We start from the raw sequence: 27,746 nt of genomic DNA, 5'->3' as shown, positions 1-27,746 counted from the left end.
ATTACAAAAACATGTATAAAATGTTCTGTTTCTTTTTAAAGGTGTGTAGCGAGCTGAGAGGGAATTCCTAATGGACTGTTCTTTTTATTCTGTTCTGCCACTCTGTATTTACTAAATCTTTCACAATAAAAATGAATAAATTTTGTAATATGGCAGTTATTTTTAATGTTTAATATATTATAAAATGATGAAAGGAGACTGATACAGAGACAAAAGTCCATATTCCATATGGATATATCCATATAAAATAGTTCCGATGCTCATGTTCAAATTATCAACTAATGGCCAAGAAAATGGGGGTAGCTCATTTCGTAGGAATTTGGAGACATCATTACAACCATTATGGAAAATAGGTGATTTCTCACCTCTGAGCATGGTACTGAATAACATGGAGAGTGTTCGAAACTTCTGACCTACCTAATCTAAATTCATCCTAATAAGGGAATGGTTTTGGGAAAGGAATGGTCTCTTTCTTACCCTTGTGCTTGAATTAGAGTCTTTATTACATTACCCATAAACTAAATGCTTTTACACTTCTCTGCTCACAACATGTGCCAAACCCACAAGTATAAGGAGGTGGAAGGGATGAAAAAGTGCTTAAGGAACCTGTATCCCTCTGAGCTGGACAAGGCTAATGAGTATGTCATAAAACACATTTTTACTATGTTTTAAAAGTTCACCTTTTGGCATTCTGGAAAGTGGGGGGTCACAGCACTCCATATGGAATCCTCTATCACAGGAGTCACAAAAAAGCATATTATCCTGTAAGATAACATATTAGAGAGTCGTTGAGACTGAAACCAACTAACTGTAAAAGGCCACAAATTCTCTTATTATCTGCTTAGCAGTAATTAAATATAACGAAGGGGTACCATGATCCCTGCTGAAACTTGAAATCACGTGTATTTAAATTTTCAAATAGAAAATAGCAACTGTCTACAAGAATGACAAACCTTAACACTGAGAACTAGCAATTTACCTGGAGATGGACTACTGAAAGCCATACTTACTGCATTTTTGCCTTGGATTCTACATGCACTGCATGTCTTGCACTCGATGCACTGCCACCTTAAGGCCTTTACATTTGTTGTTAATTCAGGACAAAATTTCAAACAGGATGGGTGTCCTACAAGAATAAAAAGCAAATTGCTTTATGGGAATGGTGCTTTAGATTTTTTTAAACTCCCATTCCCTCATTGTTCATAGATAGTGATAATGCCAGTTAAAGACCTAAAGAACTGGAAAATACAAAAAGATCAGAGAATCCAAATGATACTTCCCTCTCTGCCTTTTTTCCCCTGTATGTAACTAAGTGATTATACAAATGATTCCTTAAGAGAAACTTGGAAAATTTATACCAGGTTCCAATCAAGTCTTGGAGAACTTGAAGATAACATGCTCAAATCATGTTCTCATTCCTGTGCCTTCTGTTAACCTCTTGCCCTGGCCCTCCTCATCAGCCACCAATGACCCAAAGTTTGCTGGTGTGCTGGATGGTGAGAGGAGTTACTGAAGTTCAAATAATTCCTGCTCTGTATACTGGAATCATAAAACTTAAAATGACAGCTAAGTAAAATGGGCTGCTTAATAACACAACTATAAATGCCAAAAAATAAAAATAAAAATAAATAAATAAACCAACAGTATACAGAGAATACCCCATTGCTGGGATATGGAAAGAAGATACTATTGCCATCTTGCCCCTGGTCCTTGAACTTAAACTCTGAAAGTAGAAGCAGAAATTGTGAATCTGAGAGTTAAGAAGTTGGAAGATCCACGTCAAATGGAATATGCCAAGAAGAACACCCTCAGCAGGTTTCCCCCATTTTTCTGAGTGCTCACCTTTTCCACACAGTTTTGGGCACACTTTATCTAGCAGCACTCACTTCACAGAGCAAAACTCGAGACCCTAAGCAGAAACACCATTCAAGGAAGCCACCCAACCTACACTGAGTAATAGATTCCTCCAAAAGGCTTGGGAGTGTGAGCCTAGTCTCTTTGGAAGGCAGTTCAGTTTAAAATGTGATGGTCTTTTATCACATAAACCTGAGATCCCTAAACTTGATTTTATTTTTTCTAAATCTGGTCTTAAAATAGTAAGAACATTAGTAAATCCCATGTGAAAGAACTTATAACCAAGCTGCAAAAGAAACCTGAGGGTAATAAAAAAAGCAGATTCTGCAATTTCAAAACTGTTTTATAATTTCCTGACTTTGGCAGGCTCATTGTTTAAATATGTTTTTTGGGCTGCTGCCAAAAAGGTCCTCCTCCCTAAAGCTTAACAGGTGCTTCATAAAATTCCACCCACTAGGAGATTTGGCTTTTTGAAGTAAAAACATTCAAAATCAATCATCAATACCGTTAATAAAAGCACACTATTCCTGAGCTAAAAAAAAAAAAAATTCTAAACATCTGTATTTAAGATGTTGAGCAAATAAAATGTTGTCATAGGATTACAAACTCAGGCTTCACAGACACCCAGGCAGATGCATTTAACCTATGACACCATTCTTTTAGAAGGGTTCCTCTCATTCAAATGAGTACAGGGAGAGGAAGTTTAAATATATAAAAATGGTATCAATCACCTCTTTCTGCTCAGGAATAGCAAACAAAGACAGCTTGCTTGCCTACTTTAAGAAGTGTACTCTGAAAGAAGAGGGGAGAGATCTACTTTGATCAGGGTTCTCCCTCCCCCCTCCCCATATAGTTATGGGGGTAAGAACTCAAGTTTTAAAGAACAGCAATTTAAATTCCACGCTTAAAATGGGTCCCATCAGCTTAAAAGTATACCATTTACTTCTTTTCCCCCCCTTTTTATTACTTCCTGTAAGTCATACATCACCAGCACATATGACCTCAATTTCATGCACTGAATTTTTCTCTACATTTAAATCTGCTTTTGTACCTTAGCTTAATATTCAGTAACTAAGGTAATTCACATCTTATTTTAGTTTACACTTATTCTCACCGAGATCCTATGGAAAATACTTTTTAATAATTACACATTTTAAAAATTAAAGGATTTCAGCCACTGTCAATCAAGAGCAAGGAATATTCCTCCTCTTATTGCTTTCTCTCACTTTAAGCGCTATTGTATCTCAAAACTACCATTTAAGCTACCCTGTCAAATTCTAAAATCTTCAGCCTATCTTCCCTTTAGGCAGCAATCTTACCTTTATTTAGCTCAAGAGAATTGGCCATAGATCCCTTCCAGCTCTAAATTTCTATGATTCTGTAAAGGATGCTGAGGGATGAAGAAACATTTCCATTTTATTTTCTCACGGCCACTTTAAATTAACACAAAAGACTGTAACTGAGCTTGAAGCACCACTACACAATTATAGTAATTAGATAAAGGACAAAAAATGCTATTGATAATGAAATTCCTTACCTCCTATTTACCCATTCCAAAAACTCAACAATTCCCTCTAAAATGTAAGTTCCCTCTGCTCACACAATTCATAGTGGTTTGTCTTTTTGGAGTTTGTTTTGTGATGTGCAGTCAACCAGATTTGAAAGAATAATGTGTATTTATTCACTCATTCTTTCTTATTATGAATACATATGAAGCATAGTCGCTTACAGCAGTTTTATCTAGCAAAACCAAAGGAATACTGTTTAGAATTAAAAAAATACCAATGAAACCACAAACCAGTAAAAATAATTTTTGGAGGAAGTAAAAACTTTTTCTCTGTGGGAGAAAAAAACTATGGGCTTTGTAGTAGACAGAATAATGCCCCCCAAAGATGTCTATGCTGTAATCCCTACATAACCTGTAACTATATTACCTGACACAGTAAACAGGACTTTGCAGATATGACTAAGGGTACAGGTCTGGAGATGAGGAAATTATTCTGGGTTAAATGTGTAGACCCAATCTAACAACAAGTACTTAAAAACAGAAGCATCTTTTCCAGACGGGTTAGTAAAATGAGATGATAAAAGGAAGATGTGAAAGACTCCACCCAGTTTTGCTAGCTTTGAAGATGGAAGAAAGGGGAGACCAGAAGCCAAGAAATATGGGTGGCCTTTTGAAGCAGGGAATGTCATTCACCTAACAGCCAACAACAAAATGGGGATCTTGGCACAGCTAACGTACACAATGGTGAAAAACTGAGAGTTTTGAGTGTGCCTGGCTAGCTCAGTTGGTAGAGTACATGACTCTAGGTCGTGGGGTTGTGAGTTCAAGCCCCATGTTGGACAGAAAGTTTACTTAAAAAAATAATAAAATCTTAAAAAAAAAACAAAACAAAACAACAAGAAAACCCTGAGAGCTTTCCCCCCAAAGGTCAGGAAGAAGCCAAGAATGTCCACTCTCACCCCTTTTATTCAACAGAGTCCTGGAAGTCCTAGCCATAGCAACCAGATAAGAAAAAGGAATAAAAGGCATCCAAATTGGTAAGGAAACAGTAAAACTTTCACTATTTGTAGACAACATGGTACTATATATAGAAGCCTCAAAAGATTCTATGAAAAAACAACTAGTCCTGATAAATGAATTCAGTAAGGTCAAAGGATACAAAATCAGTGTACATAAATCCGTTGCATTTCTTTTTTTGTTAATGTTTATTTACTTATTTTGAGAGAGACAGACAGACAGAGAGAATCCCAAGCTGGCTCCACACGGTCAGTGCAGAGACAGATGTGGGGCTTGAGCCCACAAACCATGAGATCATGACCTGAACAGAAATCAAGAGTCGAACATTTCACCAACTGAGCCACCCAAGTGCCCCCGAAATCTGCTGCATTTCTATCCACTAATAATGAAGCAGAATAAAGAGAAACTGAGAAAACAATTCATTTACAATTGCATCAAAAATAATAAAATACCTAGGAATAAACTTCACCAAGAAAAGTGAAAGACTTTACACTGTAAACTATAAAACACTGATGAAAGAAATTTAAGATGATGCAGAGAAATGGAAAGACGTTCATGCCCACAGGTTGGATGAACAAATATTGTTAAAATGTCCATACTCCCCAAAGTAATCTACAGATTTAACCTAATCCTAATGCCTAACAAAATACCAGTAGTATTTTTCACAGAACTAGAATAAACAACCCTAAAATTTGTATGGAAACAAAAAAGACTCTGAATAGTGAAAGCAATCTTGAAAAAGAAAAACAAAGCAGGAGGTATGAAAATTTCAGATTTCACATTATACTACAAAGCTGTAGTAATCAAAACAATATGGTACTGGCACAAAAATGGACATAGATCAATGGAACAGAATAAAAAGCCTGAAACAAACTCATGATTATATGGTCAATTAATCTTTGACAAAGAAGGCAAGAACATGCAATAGGAAAAAAGATAGTCTCTTCAACAAATGGTGCTGGGAAAACTAGACAGCTACATGCAAAAGAATGTAGCCGAACCACTTTCTATTACATCACTGACAAAAATAAACTCAAAATGGACTAAGGACCTAAATGTGAGACCTGAAATCATAAAAATCCTAGAATAAAGCACAGACAGTACTTTCTCTGACACTGTCTGTAGCAATATTTTTCTAGATATGTGTCCTGAGGCAAGGAAAATAATTGCAAAATTAAACTAGTGGAACTACATCAAAATAAAAAGATTCTGCATAGTGAAGGAAATAATCAATAAAACTAAAAGGCAACTTACTGAATGGAAAAAGATATTTGCAAATGACATAACCGATTAAGGGTTAGTGTCCAAAATATATAAAGAGCTGATACCACTGAACACTCAACAGATAATCCAATAAAAAATGGGCAGAAGACACCGATAGACAATTCTCTAAAGAAGACATAGGGATGGTCAGCAGACACATGAAAAAATGCTCATCATCACTTATCAGAGAAATGCAAATCTAAACTATGATGAGTTATCACTTCACACCTGTCAGAATGGCTAAAATGAAAAACACAAGAAACAACAAGTGTTGGCAAAGATGTGGACAAAAAGGAATTCTTATGCACTGTTGGTGGGAATGCAAACTGGTGCAGCCACTGTGGAAAACATTATGGAGGTTCCCAAAAAAGTTAAAAATAGAATTATCATATGATCCAGTCATCGCAATACTGGGTATTTACCCAAAGAATCAAAAACACTAATTTGAAAGGATATATGCACCCCAATGTTTACAGCAGCATTATTTACAATAGCCAAATTATGGAGGCAGCCCAAGCGACCATTGATAGATGAATGGATAAAGATGTGGTGTGTGTGTGTGTGTCTGTGTGTGTGTGTGTGTGTGTGTGTGTATGAGAGAATATTATTTAGCCATAAAAAAGAATTAAATCTTGGCATTTGCAATGACATGAATGAATCTAGAGATTATAATGTTAAGTGAAATAAGTCAGTCGGAGAAAGACAAATACTATATGATTTCATTCATATGTGGAATTTAAGAAACAAAACAAAGGGGGAAAAAACAAACCAAGAATCAGACTCTTAATTATCTAGAGAACAAACAGAAGGTTATCAGAAGGGAGGTGAGTGGGGGGATGGGTGAAGGGGATTAAGAGTACACTTACCTTGATGGAGCACTGAGTAATATTTAAAGTTGTTGAATCACTATATTGTACACCTGAAACTAATATAACACTGTACATTAACTAAACTGGAATTAAAATAATATATTATATATATGCATACACACACATATACACACATATAGACAAGTATTTGTTGAAAGAAAGAAAGAAAAGAAAAGAAAAGAAAAGAAAAGAAAAGAAAAGAAAAGAAAAGAAAAGAAAGGGAGGGAGGGAGAGAGAGAGAGGAAGGAAGGAAGGAAGGAAGGAAGGAAGGAAGGAAGGAAGGAAAGAAGGAAGGAAGGAAAGAAGAAAGAACACACAGACAGACAGGGCGCCTGGGTGGCTCAGTTGGTTGAGCATCCGACTTCAGCTTCAGGTCATGATCTCACGGTTCAGGGGTTTGAGCCCCGAATCGGGCTCTGTGCTGACAGCTCAGAGCCTGGAGCCTGCTTCTAATTGTGTGTCTTCCTCTTTCTCTGTCCCTCTCCCCCTCACACTCTGTCTCTTTCTCTCAAAAATAAATAAACGTTAAAAAAAATTTAAAAAGAAAGAAAGAAAGGAAGGAAGAAAAAGAAAATGGGGGTCTTGGTCCTAGAAACAAACCCAAGGAAATGAATTCCGTCAACAACTTTGTGGTAATTTGTTACAGCACCAATGGAAAACTAATAAGCACTCTGACACTGGGACCCTCGGACTGGCTATCTGATCAACCATCTGTCCATCTGAGACAGGGTAAGGACAAGACAGGCATAGTCTAGCAGGAAAGAGACACATTAAGAATTAGAACTAATATGTGACAATGGGCAGCTCAGAGATATGGGCGAATCTAGCAGGTTAGAAGAACACCTTCCTACAGAAGAGACCCATAGGATGAATGGGATTAGATGGGACCAGTTGAGGGGCAAGGTGGGAGAAGCTAGAATGTGCTGAGGGACAGGGGAACACGGTACACTCACAAAAGAAAGGTTCAACAGAACTAGTGTGCACAATATACGGGGTGGGGGTAGTGATGCAAAATAGGTCGAACAGGAGCCCAATCTGAAGAGGATTTGGGGACTATATTAAAGAATTTGGATTTTTCCTAAGGGTAATTAGTAGCCACTAAATCTGTGAATAGATTTAAAGTTTAAATCTTTCACTTAGCCTTGCAGCATGGAAAATAGATGAGGAGGGGAAAGAGAGTCAAGATTATATTTAGGTTATTATAATAGCAGATCTGAGCGGGTTTGTGGGAGTGTGTGGATTTACTGAGGATGTGTAATATAGATTAGGACACAGAATCCATGTATTTTCAGCGATTCCTTGGTGTGAGAATAGAACACAGGATGGCTTGTGGAACTGACTGAATAGCCATTCGCTGAAATGGGAAATCCCTGAGGAGAAGAAAGAAGTCAGTTTGCTGAGATTTCTGTTGTTATCGTAGTGTTTATTGTTTTGGGGTGGCAGGGGCACTGCAAGGTTGATAGCCTGTTTGGGATACTTAACTCTGCAAAGCCTACAGGGCATCCAAGTGGAGAAATTCTGAAGGCATTTATATCTAACTATCTGAAGCTATGAAGCAAAGAAGCACAGGGCTAAGGACAGAAGCCTGAAGAAACATTTAGGGGATGGATAGAGACAAAGAAGCTAACAAAAAATATATACAAGGAAGTGGTGACAGAAAACACAGAGAATATGAGATCACAGAAGCCAAAAGAAAAGAACACTTAAGGAAAAAGATTCTCAACAGGCCACACCGGGCTGAGGACTACCTGGTGTGAACTGAGAGATGTGCACTAGAATCTGATACAGATTGAAACGTGACCTTCAGATTTTGCTACATGGAAGTCACTGTTAATCCTAACAAGCACAATTTCAGTGAAATAAAAGGCCATGAGCAAAGTTTCTGCACTTGGATAATCAATCCAGCTGCGGGCTTGGAGAAGGTGGGGTTCATCAGTCCTTCCTCCTCCAATCTATGTATTCCTCTTTGGAGTCCATCTTTAGGTTTCTCTGTAGTCAAGGGTCTCCTTCCCAACCTAATCCTTCAATCAGGATCGACTTGGTGTGAAACTGGATAACTAACCAACCAATCCCTGGGAATTTTCTCACAGTGACCCAAAGAAAGAGTGATCTTTCTTTATATACCTACTTATCTGCATACTGCACCTACCAGTTCAGTCTGGGAGAAGAAGTCAGGCAAGTTTTGTTCAGGGTTAACACACAATTAAAGAAACCCAGCAGAGACTTCAGGTCTGAGGGCAGAATGACATCTGATGCCACAGCTTGTGCTCCCTTTACTGTACAAAGGTGTGGTTCTTGCCTTCCCAGCTGCATCACAGCGGCCTCTGTCTCCAGTTTCCATGAGCTTCCACTTAGAATAAAGCTGTAATTTGGAACTGTACACTTATCTTAGATTTGCTAATTTGAAAACACACATGCACACAACTCATCTGTAAGTAAGATTTAACCACCCAGCAATCTGAGCAGCAGACACAAAATTTCATTTGGTATAATATCTAATACTTATGTGAAGCTAATTAAAGATAATTTGGTCTTAATGAGGCAAAGAGAATATAACAGTGTTAATTTCAAAGTAGGCTGATCCATGAAAGTCAAGTAAAATCACTTCCTAGTCCCAACATTTCCAAAGACCTGAAGACTATCTGATGATTCTCTCATTCGTATTAGTGGTTAGAATAATCCTTCATGCTTGTGTAATGTTTTATAGTTACCGATAATCTTCATATCATTATCTCACTGGATGCTCACAACAGCGCTATGGGTGCAGGGTTGCAGACATCACCCTCCACATTTTACAGATATGAAAACTGCACTTACACAGCCAGCAAGCAGAAAACTGGAAAACCACATTTAGGGCTCCGTGCACTTGGCACCTCACCTCTTATTTTTACTGTCTGTAAACCTGAATTATTTTCTCAAAGGAACTTTCAGCAGGAAAAACATAGTTAAATAAAGTACTGCCCATTTGCAGCACTAAGCCACTTTAAAAATAGAGACATTTCTAATTGGCTTACTTTATGATGTAAGGAGAAGGAAACATTTATTACTCTCATCTATGAAATCTAAGCAGAGCTTAAGTGTGACATCATACAAATGGTACTTCAGACAGAGGCAACTACAAACCAAAAGGCACATATGGGAAACACATTTAAGAATGATCCTCCTTATAGGCTGCCATCTATATTTCCTTTTTCTGGTTTTATACTGCTTTGGGTATTTTTTTCACATGAACATTTTACATTAGGGAGTCCTTTGATCATTACAAACAGTTTCAATTCAATCCTAGAACCAGTGGACTCTTCTGAGTGTGAGATAGTGGCCATTTCCATAAGGCCAACTAGGGGTACCAACCTCTCTGTAATTCCCATTGGAGAAACTGGACTGGACTGTGACAATGGGGTTTCTACCATTATTAGAGGGTACTGTTGAGCCATGCCAGCCTATGTTATTGTTTTTTCCTCTATAATTATCAAGTGTCACAACAGAACATTATAACTACAAGAATCCCCCCAAGCTCTCCAAAGATGACCCATATTTTATTTTGATTCTTCTATTTAAAGAGTAGCAAATAACAAAGTCTACTCCTCTGATGTACCAGATGAAGTAAATGTCTACAATGCATCGCCCTGAGCTAGGAACAGTGTTGTTGTTGTTGTTGTTGTTGTTTTGACTAAAGTAGCTAAATCCAGACTGGCAAAGCACATTGAAGGGAATATTAGGTGAACCTCAACACTGAGCCAGTCCCCATGGTGGAGTCCAGAGCAGCTCTTGGAGATCCTCTATCCTAAACAAAGGGACACGATGCCCCCAAGGGCTTGAATTTCTGCCATGACCCATACCTTGACTCCAAAGCCTCTGGCTTTTTCTACCTGAAAGGAGGAGGAAAGGCCGGCTCACAAAATGACCCTAGTTATATAAGCCTTCCAGACAGTATCCTTAGTCCATTCTCCATTTGTTAAAAGAGAAAACAAAAGTGTTTTTGAAGAGAAAACCTAACATTACACCTACATACCCTGGTAAAATAAGAAACTTTAGGGGGAAAAATTTCGGTGACCTCAAAGTATAAAGGAGATCAAACCTCTCCTTTGGCAGGTCTTCAATCTGGGAAAGACGAAGGAGATTGATTACATCAGAAAATCTAAGATCTACCTGTTTAGAATTACACCTTTATACCTTGTGAAGGAGGCCTTGAAGTTATGATCTGGTAGATAATGATCTCAAATTCCTTATCAACTCAAGTAAGTGTATCAGCAGAGGTAAGGAAATATATGAAGGGAACTTTTCTTCCCACATTTAAGTGCACTTTTAATCTGTCTCGGCATCCAGACAAATAGATACACTAAAAAAAAAAAAAAAAAAACAAAAAAAAAAACCAGTGAAGGTAGTTTTAAAAGTACCACCTTAAAAATAACAAAGGGTAAACCCTGGACAAGTGAACACCACTAAACTGATCAGGCAGTTAAACAAAAGAATAATTCATTCAGAATGAGCCTCGTGAGAAAACCCAAAAGATAGAGTCAGAAGTGATGAGTGAGGGACTACTTTACCAGGATAAAACAGGGAGATTGTAGGGTTGAAATTTATTAAACTGAACATACAGATAATGTTTCCATGCCCTTTTGTCACTATCCATGATACCATGGGCAGGTAAAGAATTTTAATGAATCTGTAAAGCCCATCAAAAAGACTGTCAGAATGCATTTCTCAGGCAGAGTTTGAAATGTCTTATTTCCAAGGCTCTCCCTTCCTAGAAGGGTCCTGAAAACTGCAGAACCACATACAGCCTACCAAGTTAAACCTTTATAGGAGGAGGGAGAATCATTACACAACTGTCATTCCTCAGCATGAAACATTTCCTCTATCCAACCATCAAACAGCTGTCAAAAATGGTGATAAGATTTGAAATTACTTGGAGCAATCAAGGACAATAGCAAACATGGCAAATAATGACAATGGCTGACATTTACAGCACACTTACCATAGTTACTGTAGACCCTGTGCTAGGCTATTTACCTGTGTTCTTTCATTGAACTCCCACAAAATCCAAGAGGTAGGTGCTACCATTATCTAATTTTCTAGTGATGAAATCAAGGCACAAAATAGTTAAGTAACTAACTCAAGGTACAGGAACTGGGGCAAGGCTGGCTCTTGAGTTTGTTCTTAACCACTACACTATACTGATTTCCTAAATGACGGTATTCTGTGGCTTTTTGCAGGCTTGCTGTTGTTCTTAAAGATAATTATAACTACAGAAATACTTGCTTATGAATGTTAAAATAACACTGTGGGGGAAAAGTGATAGAAGAGAGAAGAACAGAGAGAAGGAAATTTAAAGATGAACAAAGAGATTATTTTTTTAATCCAATTAACTGTCACTCAGTCGGCTGGAGGGTCTGTGTGTGTATATGCATACATACAACTAGAGAGAGAGAGAGAGACAGAAAGAGAGAATGTAGGCAACTATCATCTAATTAGCAAGAAGGAAGACCGGCTTGGTAAGCACAATTTGACTTTTATTTTCCATTTTAGAACTGGAGATGTGGTCTTAAAAACTCAGATTGAGGAAAAAGCACAGGTGACAGCTACTTGACAGCATCCTGAATATTACAATTTGCCAACGATTGGTCCAGTGTCCTTACCCAGCAATTCCTTGATTTCAACATCGCCTTCTTTATAGACCACTCTTTTCCTATCTTATTCTAGGCAATCTGAATTTTTTCATGCCTGATGATTTCTTGACTCTGTCCTGCAGTTTCCAGAACACTGTCCCTTTCATTCAGAGTCACACAGAGCTGGGTTGTAATATTATATTTCACCAGTAGGTGTCATGACCTGAAACACTATATATTCCAACTCCAGGCTCTCTTAAATTGAGACTGCAGATTATATAAAACAAGCGATTCTAGTTGTTTTCAGCCTGAAAACGTAGAATTCTCTACACTGAATTTTCCTGCAAAATACTCCACATTGAGTTACCAATGCTGGTATGAAATCAAAACTTAATTATAAATATTACTACTACTACTACTACTATATAAACATACATGGTACCTTTATGTCAGTGCTAATATAAACACACATTTTTCCTCTCTAGTTGCACTTACTTACTAAATTTAAAACCTATGCTATTACAAATAATTGCTTTAAAAAACAAATGCAGTTTTGATAGAGATATAAATAGCATACAAGTTATAGAGGAGCAACTATACAAAAAAATACCAACTTACCACTACTGCCACAATCTGCACAAGAGAGGAGTTCTTCTGGTTTCTTTTCACGATTTGATTCTTTAGTCCCCAAACAGAAGCTACATATCGGAATGGGATCGGCACGGGGCTGTGACAAAATTAAAATGAAAAAATACTCAGTTTTCCATTTCAAAATTAACGACAAAATATTAAACTCAAAGCTTCTTATGTACTTCCTTAACAAAGAGAAACTGCTGAGTAAGGGATACAAAACAACATTTTCTAATTTAAAAAAATCTCTTCAGTCATTTGATGCTAAAGTATTACCTGAATAATGCACTGAAGTATAATAGTAAGATTCAGAAGTAATTTATAGTAAGCCAATGAAATCTAAGACCTTTATATATTATATAACCTTCCTGAAATGAATATTATTAAAGACTCTTTTCAGGGGTGCCTGGCTGGCTCAGTCGGTAGAGGATGTGACTCTTGATTTTGGGGTCATGAGTTCAAGTCCCACATTGGGTACAGAGATTACTGTAAACAAACAGATTCACTTGAAATATCAATTGTTCCCATAATCCATATGCCTATAATAAATTGATTCATCTATTCAGCATTATAATTTATGAATACCATCTAATTAGTTCAGATTGTTTAACTAAACTTTGTCAAATGTTCTAGTGCAGGCCACTATTATTCATCTCTTAAATTTTTGATATACAATATTGGCATGTTGTTAGGTGACATAATAAACAAGAACTTTAAAATGATGTCAGATCACTTGGGAAGCTCAAAGGATCACTAACAAGGTCTTTCTGGCACCAAGGTCTTCCAAATTAAACCACACCATGCCACACAAAGGAGATAAAGTCTCAATCTCTGACATCCCCACATTAATAAAATAAAAAACAAAACATTTGTCTAATCCCCTAGTACCCCTTGCCTCTGAGGAAACTGCTGTTAACAATGTATAAGTCTGCATATACATCTCAGTGTCTGCATTGTTATTTATGACTACCAGTGATGCTAATATTCCCATTCATATGAATAAGTTGACTGTGTCTACAGATCTGGTCACATTTATTTTGAACAGCCAAAACTGTATGAAAATTAAAATTTTATTGCATATTCCAAGGCTTCACACATGTTGTCTCTAGCCATCTGAATGCAGCTATATGTATTTATATTTGAATCTCAAGAATCAAAAATTCAGGGCAAGAAAAGTTAGCATAATCATAAATCTTTTTAATGTAAATTAAGAATAAGATTTTGCAAGGTCTAACTTTTTAAATATGTATCAGCGCAAAATAAACCCTTATTTGTTCAGCTACTCTATCCCAAATGCCTAATTAATACATTGCCTGATACATAGTAGGCACTCAAAATATATGTTAGCTGAATAAACGGAAGGAACATATGCTAGTTAAAAGAAGAAACCCTCATCTCTAAGATATGATTTCAAATGGTTATAATGATTCCAACAAATGTCTTGGTTCACTGTGAAAACATGTCATCAAAAAACACAATTCATCTTATGACTGAGGATGTGCAAAATTGTTCAATATGATTATTAATTTCATCATACAATGTGAGTATTCATTATCTTGACCTTATTTTCAGTTTAATTTGTTCTCTTAATATGCACAGGCTTTAATTTCTGAAGTAGCTATGCAAATGTATTTTTGTAGCCACATTTAAAAAGCAGAGTATAAAACACTTTGTACCAGAAAAACCAAAAAAGACAAGCAACAACAAATTGGTCACTGACTCCAGCCACAATTTTTTAAATGCCAGATAATCAGCACTGCATAATTATGGATCCATAGTTATTACTTGCAACTGCTCAACTGTAGTACCTTGGGAACACTTTTGTTCCTTTAAATAGCAATTAAAAGAACAATCTGGTTTTAAAGTGACAACATTCCCCTGATAGATTCTAGCTAAAACCCAGTCCTTGTACTAATGGGATTCCTGCTTTCATTTGATATAACAATGCTCAAGCCATTGCTGCCATCCTTGCGGTGATAAATAATTTACAAAATGTCACATATCATTCATGCAATGAAACAAATCCAAATCTGCAATCCCATTTTTCTTTCCCTGATGAATTTTTAGCTGTGAGAAAGACATGGCCATCAGCCAGCACTCGTGCTCATTTTTCGTTTTTAACTAAAGGTAACACAAAGGACAAAGGTTGCTAGTAGTTCATGGCCAGAAAGACTGATGTCCCACACTCTGCCCAATAATAGAAGCATAGATGCTATCACTTCACGCTACATTCAAGTGAACCCCACCACGCTGATGTATGCTCACAACCATTTATTTTAGGGATAACTATCTCACAATACTCTATAAAACCACTGCATTATACAGAAATGTCTGCCCTGCTGAATTATTGATAATTCAAAGCACTTTTTGCTAACCTCAGTGTAGCCGAGTCTAATTAACTTTAAAAAATTGTCACTTGTAAGAAATGAAACTTTTACAGTAATGCATGTAAATGGGTCACAAAATTATTATGATTCACTATTCTCAATCAGACTTCATATAAACTGTTTCAAAAAATAATCCCTGGTAATAGATTAAAATGGATTGCAGTCAGAAAGAGGTCTGAATAAATGGCAATTCGATTCTACATAAGACCACTGCAGACAAATCATATTTAAGAGGTCTGAAAATGAAACCAAACATCTCCTAACTCTTAATCACTTTCTTTGAAATTTCCTAAAGGTACCTAACGTGTTGATCACATTTTCTTATCAACATTACTGAAAATTTCAAACTAATCTGGAGAATTAACATCCATGGATAGGTTCTGACTCTGCAACCTGCTCAGGAAGCAATTCCTCCTCATCTCCTGTGCAAAGGTCCTGGTGTAGCTGATAGGTTAGAGGTCACTTTATACACTATCTCATTTAATTATCTTAACAATTCTGCCAGAAATATTTATACAACACCCATTTTAGGGAGGCAATTGAGGATCTAAGAAGTTAGGTAGTTTTTCTAAAATTGCATGAGTTCAACTGTGGAACTGGAATTGAAACACAACTCTGTGTTCACCAAAGCAAAAAGGTAGCTTTACAATAGAGATACCTGCTTAACCAAGTGATCAACACTATCACCGTACATGACAAACTGACATCATGTGCCTCCCAAGTGTTGCACTAAAGGATTCAGCACAGCCTACGTAGTATTTTTGCTGGAATTATTTACCCTGAATCTAATCATAAGGAACCAATCAGGCAAATCCAAATTTAGAGACATTCTGTAAAACAACTGGCCTGGAATCTTTGGGAAATGTCAATGTCACATAAGACCCAATAAAGCACAGAACCAATTTAGGCGACTAAGGTGGCCTGAAAACTAAATACAGTTTGTGATCCTTGTATAGATTCTGGATTAAAAATAATAATAATACCCACAGCTATTAAGGACATTATTTGGATAATGTGGGAAATACATAAAGCATAGACAATATATAAATTAGGTAGAACATAAATTTCCTACATCAACACAATTGTGTTTCTATGGGAGAATGTCCTTATTCTTAGCAATCATGTGCTAAAATATTTTGGAGTAAAGTGTCCTGATAACTTTGGCTCAAAAGATGCAGGGGGGGAAATTGTGTATTTGTACATGTATTAAAGGTGATAAAGGTTGGTGAGTCTATGTAAAGGGTACATGGGTGTTCAACATATTGTTCTTTCAATTTTTCTGCGTGTGTACAATTTTCCAAACAAATTACTGGGGATGGGGGTAGGGGCTAAAACAGTACCCCTTCCACTATTAAAAAAAGATCAACAATGGATTATTATGTAATTGGATTACAAGCATTTATAAAATAAAGAATCTCAATCTAATTAATGATTCACAGGCAATATAGAGGACAGAAGAACTGTCAACTCATTATAGTGTTGGTGCAAGTACCAACACTCTCGAGGACAAATGACCCAGTTTCCTTCAACAAATAAATTAAAAGGGAGACACACTGAACAAGCAAGGAAAAGAGAGCAATACATATGGAATAAGAACCAATAGATTATCCTGATAATGATTCAGGTAAATTATAAAATAAAACAAAATAGGATGACCTTTTGAAGGAACTGGGGCTAGTCAGCCTCGAACAGATTGCTCGGAAGGGACAAGGTAGAAGTCTTCATCCAGGGAAACTTGCCATGGCTCCGGAATATAAACTTGAACAGGGCTTCTGGTAGAAGGAGTTAAACTTTCCAACAGAAATGTCCAGAAATCGAATGGATTGTTTTTAATTGCTTTCTTTATTTTATTTTTAAAATTTTTGGTAAATTATACACAACACAAAATTTAGCACATTAACCATTTAAAAAAAATTTTTTTTAACGTTTATTTATTTTTGAGACAGAGAGAGACAGAGCGTGAACGGGGGAGGAGCAGAGACAGAGGGAGACACAGAATCGGAAGCAGGCTCCAGGCTCTGAGCCATCAGCCCAGAGCCCGACGCGGGGCTCGAACCCACGGATGGCGAGATCGTGACCTGAGCTGAAGCTGGCCGCTTAACCGACTGAGCCACCCAGGCACCCCAGCACATTAACCATTTTTAAGTATACTGTTCAGTGGCATTAAGTATATTCATGCAACCAATACCACACCCATCACCAGAAATTTTTCATCTTCCCAAACTAAATAAAACTGTCCCCATTAGATTCTAACTCCCTATTTCCCCCCTTCTACTTTCTGTCTCCATGGGTTTGACTATTCTAGGTACCTCATACAAGTGGTATCATACAGTCTTCATGGAATGGATTATTTTGGGATGGCCCCTGTAATCGGTAGAGACCATGGAGAGGCTGGATGGGCTCCATCAGGACAGTGAGGGTACTACAGTAGACAAAGCAACCTCACACAAATTGGAGATCTGGGACTCTTTACAGGTCCCTTCAAGATCAGATATTTTAATGGTTCCATGGATGGATAATATCTAAGGCTCTTCCCAGCTCTGCTCTATTTTTTTTTATTGATTCTATTTTACTTAAAAAGATATTTTAAAAGTCCTCAGCACCCTTGACCACAAAATAAAATAACCTTTCCTGAGAAAACAGGCTTTAATTCCAATTAAATAATTAGATTAATTCAGATAATTTTTAGCTTTATATTTGCTTATGGCTACTCTTGTTTCTGCCCTAAAGGAAACAACACGTTTGTAAATCACATCAGTCTAAGTAAGTAAAGAAAAATAAAAGTTCATGCTAGATTGCAGCCAGGTGCACATCCTCTTTGACAATGACACAAAAAGAGGCTCTGTCTCCATGATGTCCGATCACAATGATCAGGGACACAGCTCTCTCTTTCCATTATCCCCTATGGAATGATTCATCTCGAGTCTTCTAGAACCTTCTTAAATCTACTTATAATACACACCATTTAAGTAGTTCCAAATGTTAAAAACAACTCAGCATTTTTCATTCATCTATTCATACTTACATCATTATAAAACCTGGATTTAAATATTGATCTTTGAACCTCAGGTTTCCTCATCGGTAAAATAGGGCAGCACAATAGTGTCTGCATTGTCTGGCTCTGGGGTCACTAAAGTCCAAATGTGAATGTGTGAAAAGTACTTTGTAAACTATAAAGCTCTATTCAAATATTATGATTATTGCAAAATTCACTTTGTTTATAAAAATAAAAAGAACAAACAACTTCAAGTCCTTAATAAATATCAGCACAAATGAATTGTTGTGGAGTTTAGAATTATTATATAATAGACTTTGACTCTGTGAGTCTCCATGATAAATATTAATTTTAGAGGGTTGTTATGTGTGTGTGTTTTTTTTAATGAATTAATCAAGGAATAAAAGAACAGGATAGAAAATGTCTCAACTGAGAGCCAAGAGGCCTGATCTAATAAAAGGAAAGCTCAACGAAAGAGAAAAGAAAAAGATGCCCAAGGAAGTAAGGCACGAATACAAAATTGTAAAGGAATACTACCACAAAAGTAAACAAAGACGAACATAAATCCTTTATACCTAAGTGTCAAGCAGTTCATCTTTGGAGTATTCTCAAAACTTTAGCTCAGACAACTTAATTCAGTAACTCAGAATGCGTTGTATAAAAAGGCTCTTCCGTATGCATGTCTTTAAATTGCACCCTTTTATCATCTTGTACTGAAACCTGATGTTTAGGTAATGCTTTGCTGTTTACCAAAATGCTTTCCTCAAGTGTCTCACTAGTGACAAACAGCCTGTGAGACAGGGCTGTGGTAAATTCAAGGTCTCCCTAAGGTCACATAACTATCAAGACAGAAAGACCCATTCGGCTGACTGCAAGCCCTTTGCTCTTCCACTTTCCCGTGGCTGGTCCCTCATTTCCTTTGGAGCTTGATTCAGATATCACCTTATTGGAAAGGCTGATCCCTGCCCATTCTCTCTCTGAAACTGCTTTCCACCAGCACCACTCTGGGTCCCCCAGGCCTTGCTTTATTTTTCTGCATAGCATTCCTTACTGCTAGACATATTGACAAATTCTATCATTTGCCTATTTTGTTTCACTTACTGAACTATCAAAGCTCCATTCTGTGGGCAGAGACTTTGTTCACTGCTGTAGCTCCAGCTTCAAAGTACATTTGTTGAATAGATGAACAAACTGCTTTTAGGTTAGGAAGTGGATCCTCTGGTTCAACAGGTTCCAAAGAGTATTGTCCTTTAACATATATCCTTAATAACTATAATATGACATGTAAAGCAGTCATCAGTGGCAAGATGGCTTCCATCACTGTCTAATCTGAAGGCTTTTTTTCTACTCTCATCATTTATAATGAATGACCATTTGGGCACAATTGTACTTTTCTGGGTATAACCTGACAAGACAGAACTAAAATTTAAATATCAGCTGGAAGGAAATTATCTCACCACAATGGGTTGGGGCTTGCTCAGCGATAAGTCACTCACTATAGGTTATATATAAAATAGATCTGAGGCCGTGCCAGTACCTAATTGTGAGCCTCCTTGCCTTTCTTCCCTCTTAAGAAAGAATACAAAAGGGGCGCCTGGTTGGCTCAGTCGGTTAAGCGACCCTCTTCCGCTCAGGTCATGATCTCACAGTTTGTGGGTTGGAGCCCCCCGTCAGTCTCTCCGCTGACAGCTGGGAACCTGGAGCCTGCTTTGGATTCTGTGTCTCCCTGCCTCTCTGCCCCTCCCCAACTTGTGCTCTGTCTCTGTCTCTCTCTCAAAAATAAATAAACATTAAAAAAAAAAGAAAAAGAATACAAAAAAAAGTAGTAATAGTCAAGGAAGATGAATACATTGCAGTGAGAATAACAAAATTCTAACAAGAGCATTAAATCCATTCAATTTATTAAAAACATTTTACAATTTTTTTTTAAGATTTTTTAACGTTTATCTATTTTGAGAGAGAGAGAGAGAGAGCAACTGGGGGAGGGGCAGAGAGAGGGGGAGAGAGAGAATCCCAAGCAGGCTCCATGCTAAGCATGGAGGCTGACGCAGGGCTCGATCCCACAGCTATGAGATCATGACCTGAGCCAAAATCAATGGGTGGCCACTTAACCAACTGAGCCACCCTAGTATTTTACAAACTCTGGTGCTTTATTATTGGTAGTGAATAATTTCCCACAAACTTCACAACTGATAGCAGTGGGACAAGAGAGGTTGAAAAATGTTTACATTGTTTTTAGGGTAACTTTTTTTTTTTTTTTTTTTTTTTTTTGGCCACTTAGGTACTCTGCTTGATACCTACCAAATAAAGAACTACATTTCATTTCCTGCCACTTAACCCACTTATTCAACTGATCAAGCCCACTTCTAATTAGGATATAGATCATGCACACTCAGGATTTCCCTCTAGGGCAATCTGCCGTAAGATGTAGTCTATGGAAATACACTAACTCTAAAAGTAGAGACTTCCTGTGATGATCTAAAATGTCTTGAATTTTAAAAGGATTATCTTGTTCCCATCGGCATGTGCTACACTGTGGTCAGTACAGCCATGCCTCTGCAGGAAGGTTTGGTGACCAGCTCACTTTCATGGCAGTATCAGGACTACTTCAGATCCTTCAGCGTCACAACAGAACCTTGTTTGTAACATGTCTATTGCCATTTTCTCTACACAAACGGACCCTTTTGTTTTACTCTAAAGCTGTTCTTGCAGTTCTATTATGAATTTTGACCTCAATATATGTCTAAATAATTTTTTCCAGAAGATAATTGGAGATACACTTAGTGTAAGACTTTTCACAGGCAACAATTTTACCATAATTTTACACTTACCATATAGATTTTTATTATATCGCCTCCCCTGCTTATTATACTTCTCTGTGGATAATTGGTTCTGTGAAGGAGCACTACATTATCCCCACTGGCTCTGGATTGAGTTTCTGCATTACTCTGGGCAAAAGGATTTATTATTGCTAATGTATGGAGATCTTAAATGTGACTGCTGTATTTTACCTTCTTGTCACCATGAAGAGGGTTCTCTGTATTTTAAGAGTGACAAGTAAATTAAATCTAATAAAATAAAAATATTTAAAAGCATCACTATACATATCCATAAATATGTCACTTCCTTTTTCATTTAAACAATCACTTAGAAACAAAAACAGTATCAATGACCAATACTGGGAAATGCGCACAATCAAAAGGCTAATTCAAAAGTATAAAACATTAAAAGCATGGCCAAAAAGAAATAAGAAAAGGAAGGAGGGGAAGACTTTCTAAGAACCTCAGCCCCAACAGTTATCAATTGTGTGGAGCTAATTGAAATGCTCACACTGTATCTGTAGTCTAGAACTTGTTCTAATTAGGCAGGTATGCCATTTATAAGAGTGCTGATTAAGGAAAGTGATTCTATTGGAAGGAATCAAATCTTATCTGGTACACTGCATTTAACAATAACATCTCATATTTTGTTGTTGTTGTTATTTGTTTGTTTTTGCTTTTGGAGATAAAGCCTACAAATTTGAATGGGGGTGGGGAAGCCAATGAAATAATATTGGCTTACCCAGCATCTTTAATTTCTTATCTGGACAGGGACTTACTTGGCTTTTAAGATTTCATCTGCACATCTCTCCTCCACCCTTACCATTAGAAACTGCAGATACTGCATTTATCTTCTTAAGAGGGATCAAAGTCTGATTCAACACAGCTGGAAATTCAACACATGGTTACAGGAAGTCTGCTTAGGATTTACAAACTATTCTGTTTGGCAAGTATGTCACAATATTAGCAATATAATATAAACTCTATTCTAGGTTTTGAAAAATGGAATTTTAAAATCAATTCATATTCAAGTGTCACAAATCTTTAATGTATTTTTTCAAACTTCATTATTTTTTAGAGCAGTTTTAGGTTCACAGCAAAATTGAAGGTACAGAAATTTCCCATATTCCCCTGCCCCACACATGCATAGACCCCCCCGCCCCCCGCCCCCGCTATTATTAACATTTTCCACCAGAGTGGTACCTTTGTTATAAGTGAAGAACCTACACTGACACATCATTATCGCCCACAGACTACATCAGGGTTCTCTCTTGGTGCTGTACATTCTATGGGTTTAAACAAATTTAGGATGACATGTATCTACCATCATGGTACCATACAGAGTATTTTCACTGCCCTAAAAAATCTGCCTATTCAGGACACCTGGGTGGCTTAGTACATTAAGCATCCAACTCATTTTTTTTTTAAGTTTATTTATTGAGAGAGAGAGAGAGAGAGAGAGAGAGAGAGAGAGAGAGAGAGAGATTGAGAATCCCAAGCAGGCTCTGCACTGCCAGCACAGAGCCTGATGTGGGACTAGAACTCATGAACCGTGAGATCATGACCTGAGCCAAAACCAAGAGTCGGACACTTAACCAACTGAGCCACCCAGACACCCCAAGCATCCAACTCTGGATTTTAGATCAGGTCATGACCTTGTGAGTTTGAGCCCCACATCGGGCTCTCTGCTATAAGAATGGAGGCTACTTTGGATCCTTTGTCTCCCTTTCTTATCTTTCTTTACTGTATCCATTGTTTTACTTTTTCCAGAATGTCTTATAGTTTGAATCCTATAGCTGGCTTCCTCAGTTGCCCCAAGGCATCCATTTTAATCTAGATGTAGTGCCTACTAGTCCACCTAGGCACAAAGTGAATCACAGCCATTCTCATTACCAATTCCACCAAGAATTGCTACATTAACTGCTCAGGGGACACACAGGCTACTGAATATATTGTAATTAGATCCAAATAGGGAAGTAGAGTGAAGAGAGGAGACACAGGTAGGTGGATATTAACAAGCTAGAAAAATCACGTTAGTCACTTTGTCAATATTATCACCATCACCACCACCACCGCTGCCCCTGGCAATTTTCTGCATTCACAGAGTTTTATATGTCAGTTGAGATGCTATGTACTATTCAATAAGTTACTGATGTTTACTCGGCATCCAACTATGCCAAACAGAATATAATTGGTACTCCAAGTGCTTGTTGTCACAGAACCAACAGAAATAGTGTAGTTCCTTTAACATACTTAATTCTCAATTGCCCTGTGGGCACATAAACCATCTGGTGTACAGAATTTCCATGCCCTTGACTTTCCTGCTTTTGTTTTTTCCTCACTTTCAGACTATCTTTGACCCTTTCAATTACAGGAGTCATAAGCGGTAGGAAATGAGGATTGTTTGGATAATCACTATCTGAATGTCAAGAGCTCTGACCTTGTTTTTTTGGAGTCTGCCCTAAACCTCTTTGTGGTGGGGATTCTAGATCTACTAATGCTTTAGGTCAGGCACCACCCAAGCACTTATATGAACATTATTGGTGACACTCTGCTCTTTGGTGCTCCAGCATCACTGCAGGCTGTACTTCATTGCACAAAACATAAGCCTCGCCCCTACCAATGCAAGTTACAGCAAGGCCAGGAAGAGAAACACCAGATGTCATAGGCTTTACCCTTGGGGCAAAGATTTTTAAGCTCAATTTCCTACAATATTTCGAGTCTTATAGAAACCTACTAAAGAGTATTCATTAGGTAGAGGAAAGCTCTTTATTTCTGTGAAATCTTTTTTTAAAATATTTTAAGTCAAAATTTAGTACACAGTGAGCTCTTTGAAGGAGATCCTGGTTTGTTTATCTAAATTATCACACGTAATGAAGAATTATACACACTGTAGATATTTGATAAATGTGTTGAATATATAAATATAACATTACTTCTCATACTTGGTACTTTCTCATCATCTTCTAAATTACATTTTTACTTTAGTATATAAATGGTAAATAAAGAAATAAGAATATAACAGCACAAGGTTATGGGGGACAATAAAGAATTTTTAATTGTTTGCCCATTTACAACCTTCACAATGACCCTCTTACATTTTTTTAATTGTAAAAGATATATAATATGTACCACTTTACCTATTTTTAACTGTAAAGTTCAGTGGCACTAAGTACATTCACATTATTGTACAACCAAGTTAATGTGTATTTCACATATAATGAAATGGACAGATCGGAGTTTTGAATAAATGCATACACTCGTAACCCATACATCTCTATCAAGATAGAAAACACTCCATAACCCCAGAAGTTCTCTCCTGACTCCTCCCAGTCAATTCCTTTCTACTCTCCTTCCCAAGCAGCTACTGCTCTGATTTCTCCCACCACAGTGTGATTTGGTCTGCTCTAGAACTGCATGTAAATGGAGCCAAAGACCAAATTCTTTTAGTGGGATTTCTTTCAATTCACTGTATTATCATATTCATTCATACTGCTGCATATCAATAATACATTTCTATTTACTACTGACTAGTATTTTATTATAAAATACACAAAAACTTGTGTATTCTCTCTTTGGTTGCCCAGCATTTGTTTTCAGCTTAGAGTTAAAATGAATAAAACTATTATGAACATTCTTACATAAGTACTTTTGTAGACCTGTGTTTTCATCTCTTGAGTAAATACCTTGGAATGGAACTGCTGTGTCATAAGGTAAGAAGATGCTGAACTTTATTAAAATCTTGTAACTAGATTAATCAAGAAAAGGAAAAAAGTTAATTACCAAAATAAGAAGGAGATATCACTACAGATCTTGAAGATATTAAAATGATGGAAATATTATGAACAGCTTTATGCCAATAAATTAGACAACTGAGATAAAATGATAACTTTATTGACAGACTGAATTAACAAAACCATCACAAGAGGAAATAGAACCTCTGAATAACTCTAAATCCATTAAAAAAAAAGGGATTCATAACTTAAAAACCCCTATGAAGAACTCCAGGTCCAGACAGCTTTGCTGGCTAAATCTTTCAAAGATTTAAGAATGAGATACCAGGTGCACCTGAATGGCTCAGTTGGTTAAGCTCTTGATCTTGGCTCAGGTCATGATCTCAAGGTTTGTGGGATCAAGCTCCACGTCAGGTTCTATGCTGACAGTGTGAAGCCTGCTTGGGATTCTCTCTGTCCCTCTCTCTCTGCCCCTCCTCCTCCTGTTCTCTCTCTCTCTCTCTCTCTCTCTCTCTCTCTCTCTCTCTCTCTCTCTCACACACACACACTCTCTCTCTCTCTCTCTCTCTCTCTCTCTCTCTCTCACAAAATAAATAAATAAACTTTAAAAAGAATACAATACCAATCTTACATGATCTATTTCAAAAAACAGAGAAAGAGGAAATATTTCTCAACTAATTTTACAAGGCCAGCATAATTCTGATACCAAATCAGATGAAAACATTACCAGAAAACAAAGTTAAAAGAACAACTAATGTCCTTCATTAACATAAACCCTCATTTGTTTTTCTTCTTAAATTTTACTTAAAAAAAAACAATCAACTTTACTAAGGTATAAAAAATATAACAAAATGCACCCTTTTAAAGTTTGGACAAATACATATAGTCATATAATTATCACAACAATTAAGAAATAAAACCCTTTTATCACCTCAGAAAGTTGCCTCAGGAGTGAAATAGGTGAAGGGGATTAAAAGTACACTAATGATGAGCACTGGGTAATGCACAGAATTGTTGAATCACTTTATTGTACACCTGACACTAATATAACACTGTATGTTAACTATACTGGAATTAAAAATAAAAAAAGTTCCCTTAAACCTTTCTGCAGTCCCATTCCTCTGTAGATGCAGGCAACTATTGATCTGCTTTCTAACACTACGTTACTTTGGCTGTTCTAGAATTTTATATATGCAATCATACAGTATGTACTCAATTTTGTTATATCCTTATACACAGCATGTTTTTTTATATCGATCCATATTGTTGCATGTGAATAGTTTATTCTTCAATGTATCCATATATCTAAATTAGTTTATCCATTCACCTATTGATGGACATTTGCACACTGTAGTGTTGTGTTTTTTAAAATTTATTTTAGATAGAGAGCGTCATGGAAGAGGGGCAGAGTAAGAGAGAGAATCTTAAGCAGGCTCCATGCTCAACATGGAGCCCAATGTGGGGCTTGATCCCACAACCCTGGAATCAAGACCTGAGCTGAAAACAAGAGCTGGCTGCTCCACAGAATGAGCCACCCAAGCACCCTGCACCCTACAGTTTTGTGCTGTAGGAATGAAGCTTATATGAACATTTGTGTCAAAGCCTTTCTGTATGTATGTTTTCATTTCTCTTTGGTAAATACTCAGGAGTGGAATTCCTGGGTCATAATGGTAAGTACATGTTGGATTTTATAGAAAGTGTCACTTTTTCCATAGTGATAGTACCATTCTATACTCCCAGTACTTGCACTTGGCATTGCCAGTCTTTTTAATTTAACCATTCTAGACAGTGCATAGGCCTGTCTCATTGTGCTTATCAACTGGTATATCCTTGATAGCTAATGATGTTGGATATGTTTTCATGTGCTTAATGGCCATTCATATACCTTCTTTTGTTCATTTTCTGTTAGACTCTTCAGCTTGTCATCAAGGTCTACTGCAACATACTGCCAGACCCTTTTATGGTGAAAAATCTGTTGCCCCAGCTAGTGAGAATGCTACCGGTAGTTTTCAGTTGTCACTCTCTTCAGGGATTGCTTCAGCTGTACAGTCATGTCACCCAAGGTCATGGGACATGCCCCTTTCTGGGGTGGCCCACATCCAAGTATTACAAGTCCTCATTACCAACTGATAAAGTAATATAAAGGCATGCTCAACGTGACCCAACTCTTGTCTAGATTCTGTCCCAACTCTGAAGAACCAATCTAGCTCCAGAACTACATATGAACTCAGCCAAGGTTATTACGAAGCTGTATCACTGCTCAACTCCTCTCTCTACCTGATGCAGCTTTGTTGCCCTTCCTTTCACTGCAGGTGATAATACTAAGGGCATCCCTTAATAAATATCCTACACACAAAACTTTTCTCTCAGAAACTACTGGCTGAAGAACACAACCTGTAAGACCTTTTCTTAAAAAAAAAAGTTTAATTTTTAATTTGAGAGAGAGCACAAGTGGGGCAGAGGGGCAGAGAGAGAGAGAGAGAATGAATATCTCAAGCAGGCTTGAGTGTGGGCTCAGGGTGGAGCTGGACACAGAGCTCAATCCCACGACAGAGCTCAATCCCACAACCCTAGGACCATGAGCTGAGCCCAAACCAAGAGTTGAACAACCAAGAGTTGGATTGAGCCACCCAGGTGCCCCAACAACACCGATTTTTTAAATTGGGTTGTCTTACTGAGTTGTAAGAGTCTCTCAGATATGTCTACTGAATACAAGTCCTTTGTACATATGTATACATATAATAAAATACATGTATTGTGAATATTTTCTCTCATACTATGGCTTGTCTCTTCATTTCCCTAACAATTTCTTTTGAAAAATATCAGTTTTTAATTTTGATCCCATTTATCAATTCTAATCTTTATGTCCACCTAAGAAATCTTTGCCTATTCCCAAGTACAAGGGCTTTGTCCTGTATTTTCTTCTGATTGTGTGGTTTTAGTCCTTATATTGTCTATGACCCATTTTTGGTTAATTAATTTTTGCATATGGAGTCAGATAAGAATCAAAATTCACTTTTTTTCTGTATATATATATATATATATATATATATATATATATC

The 27,746-nt window shown here is 37.1% G+C and overlaps 1 protein-coding gene across 5 annotated transcripts in view; it reads right to left on the bottom strand.

Moving 5' to 3' along the window:
- Nucleotides 1–27,746, bottom strand: part of KAT6B (lysine acetyltransferase 6B) — a 192,668-nt gene that overhangs the window by 55,357 nt on the left and 109,565 nt on the right. For all 5 annotated transcript variants that reach the window (XM_043598136.1, XM_043598139.1, XM_043598138.1 and 2 more), the window contains exons 4-6: nucleotides 12,738–12,846; nucleotides 1,011–1,126; nucleotides 681–762 (exon numbers count right to left, since the gene is read on the bottom strand). In XM_043598136.1, the coding sequence (XP_043454071.1) occupies nucleotides 681–762; nucleotides 1,011–1,126; nucleotides 12,738–12,846 (307 nt within the window). The remainder of the gene's footprint in view (nucleotides 1–680; nucleotides 763–1,010; nucleotides 1,127–12,737; nucleotides 12,847–27,746) is intronic.

This window comes from Prionailurus bengalensis, chromosome D2 (genome assembly GCF_016509475.1).
Source record: "Prionailurus bengalensis isolate Pbe53 chromosome D2, Fcat_Pben_1.1_paternal_pri, whole genome shotgun sequence".
NCBI classification, from domain to species: Eukaryota; Metazoa; Chordata; class Mammalia; order Carnivora; family Felidae; genus Prionailurus; species Prionailurus bengalensis.
This window is presented reverse-complemented; position numbering and strand designations above follow the sequence as displayed.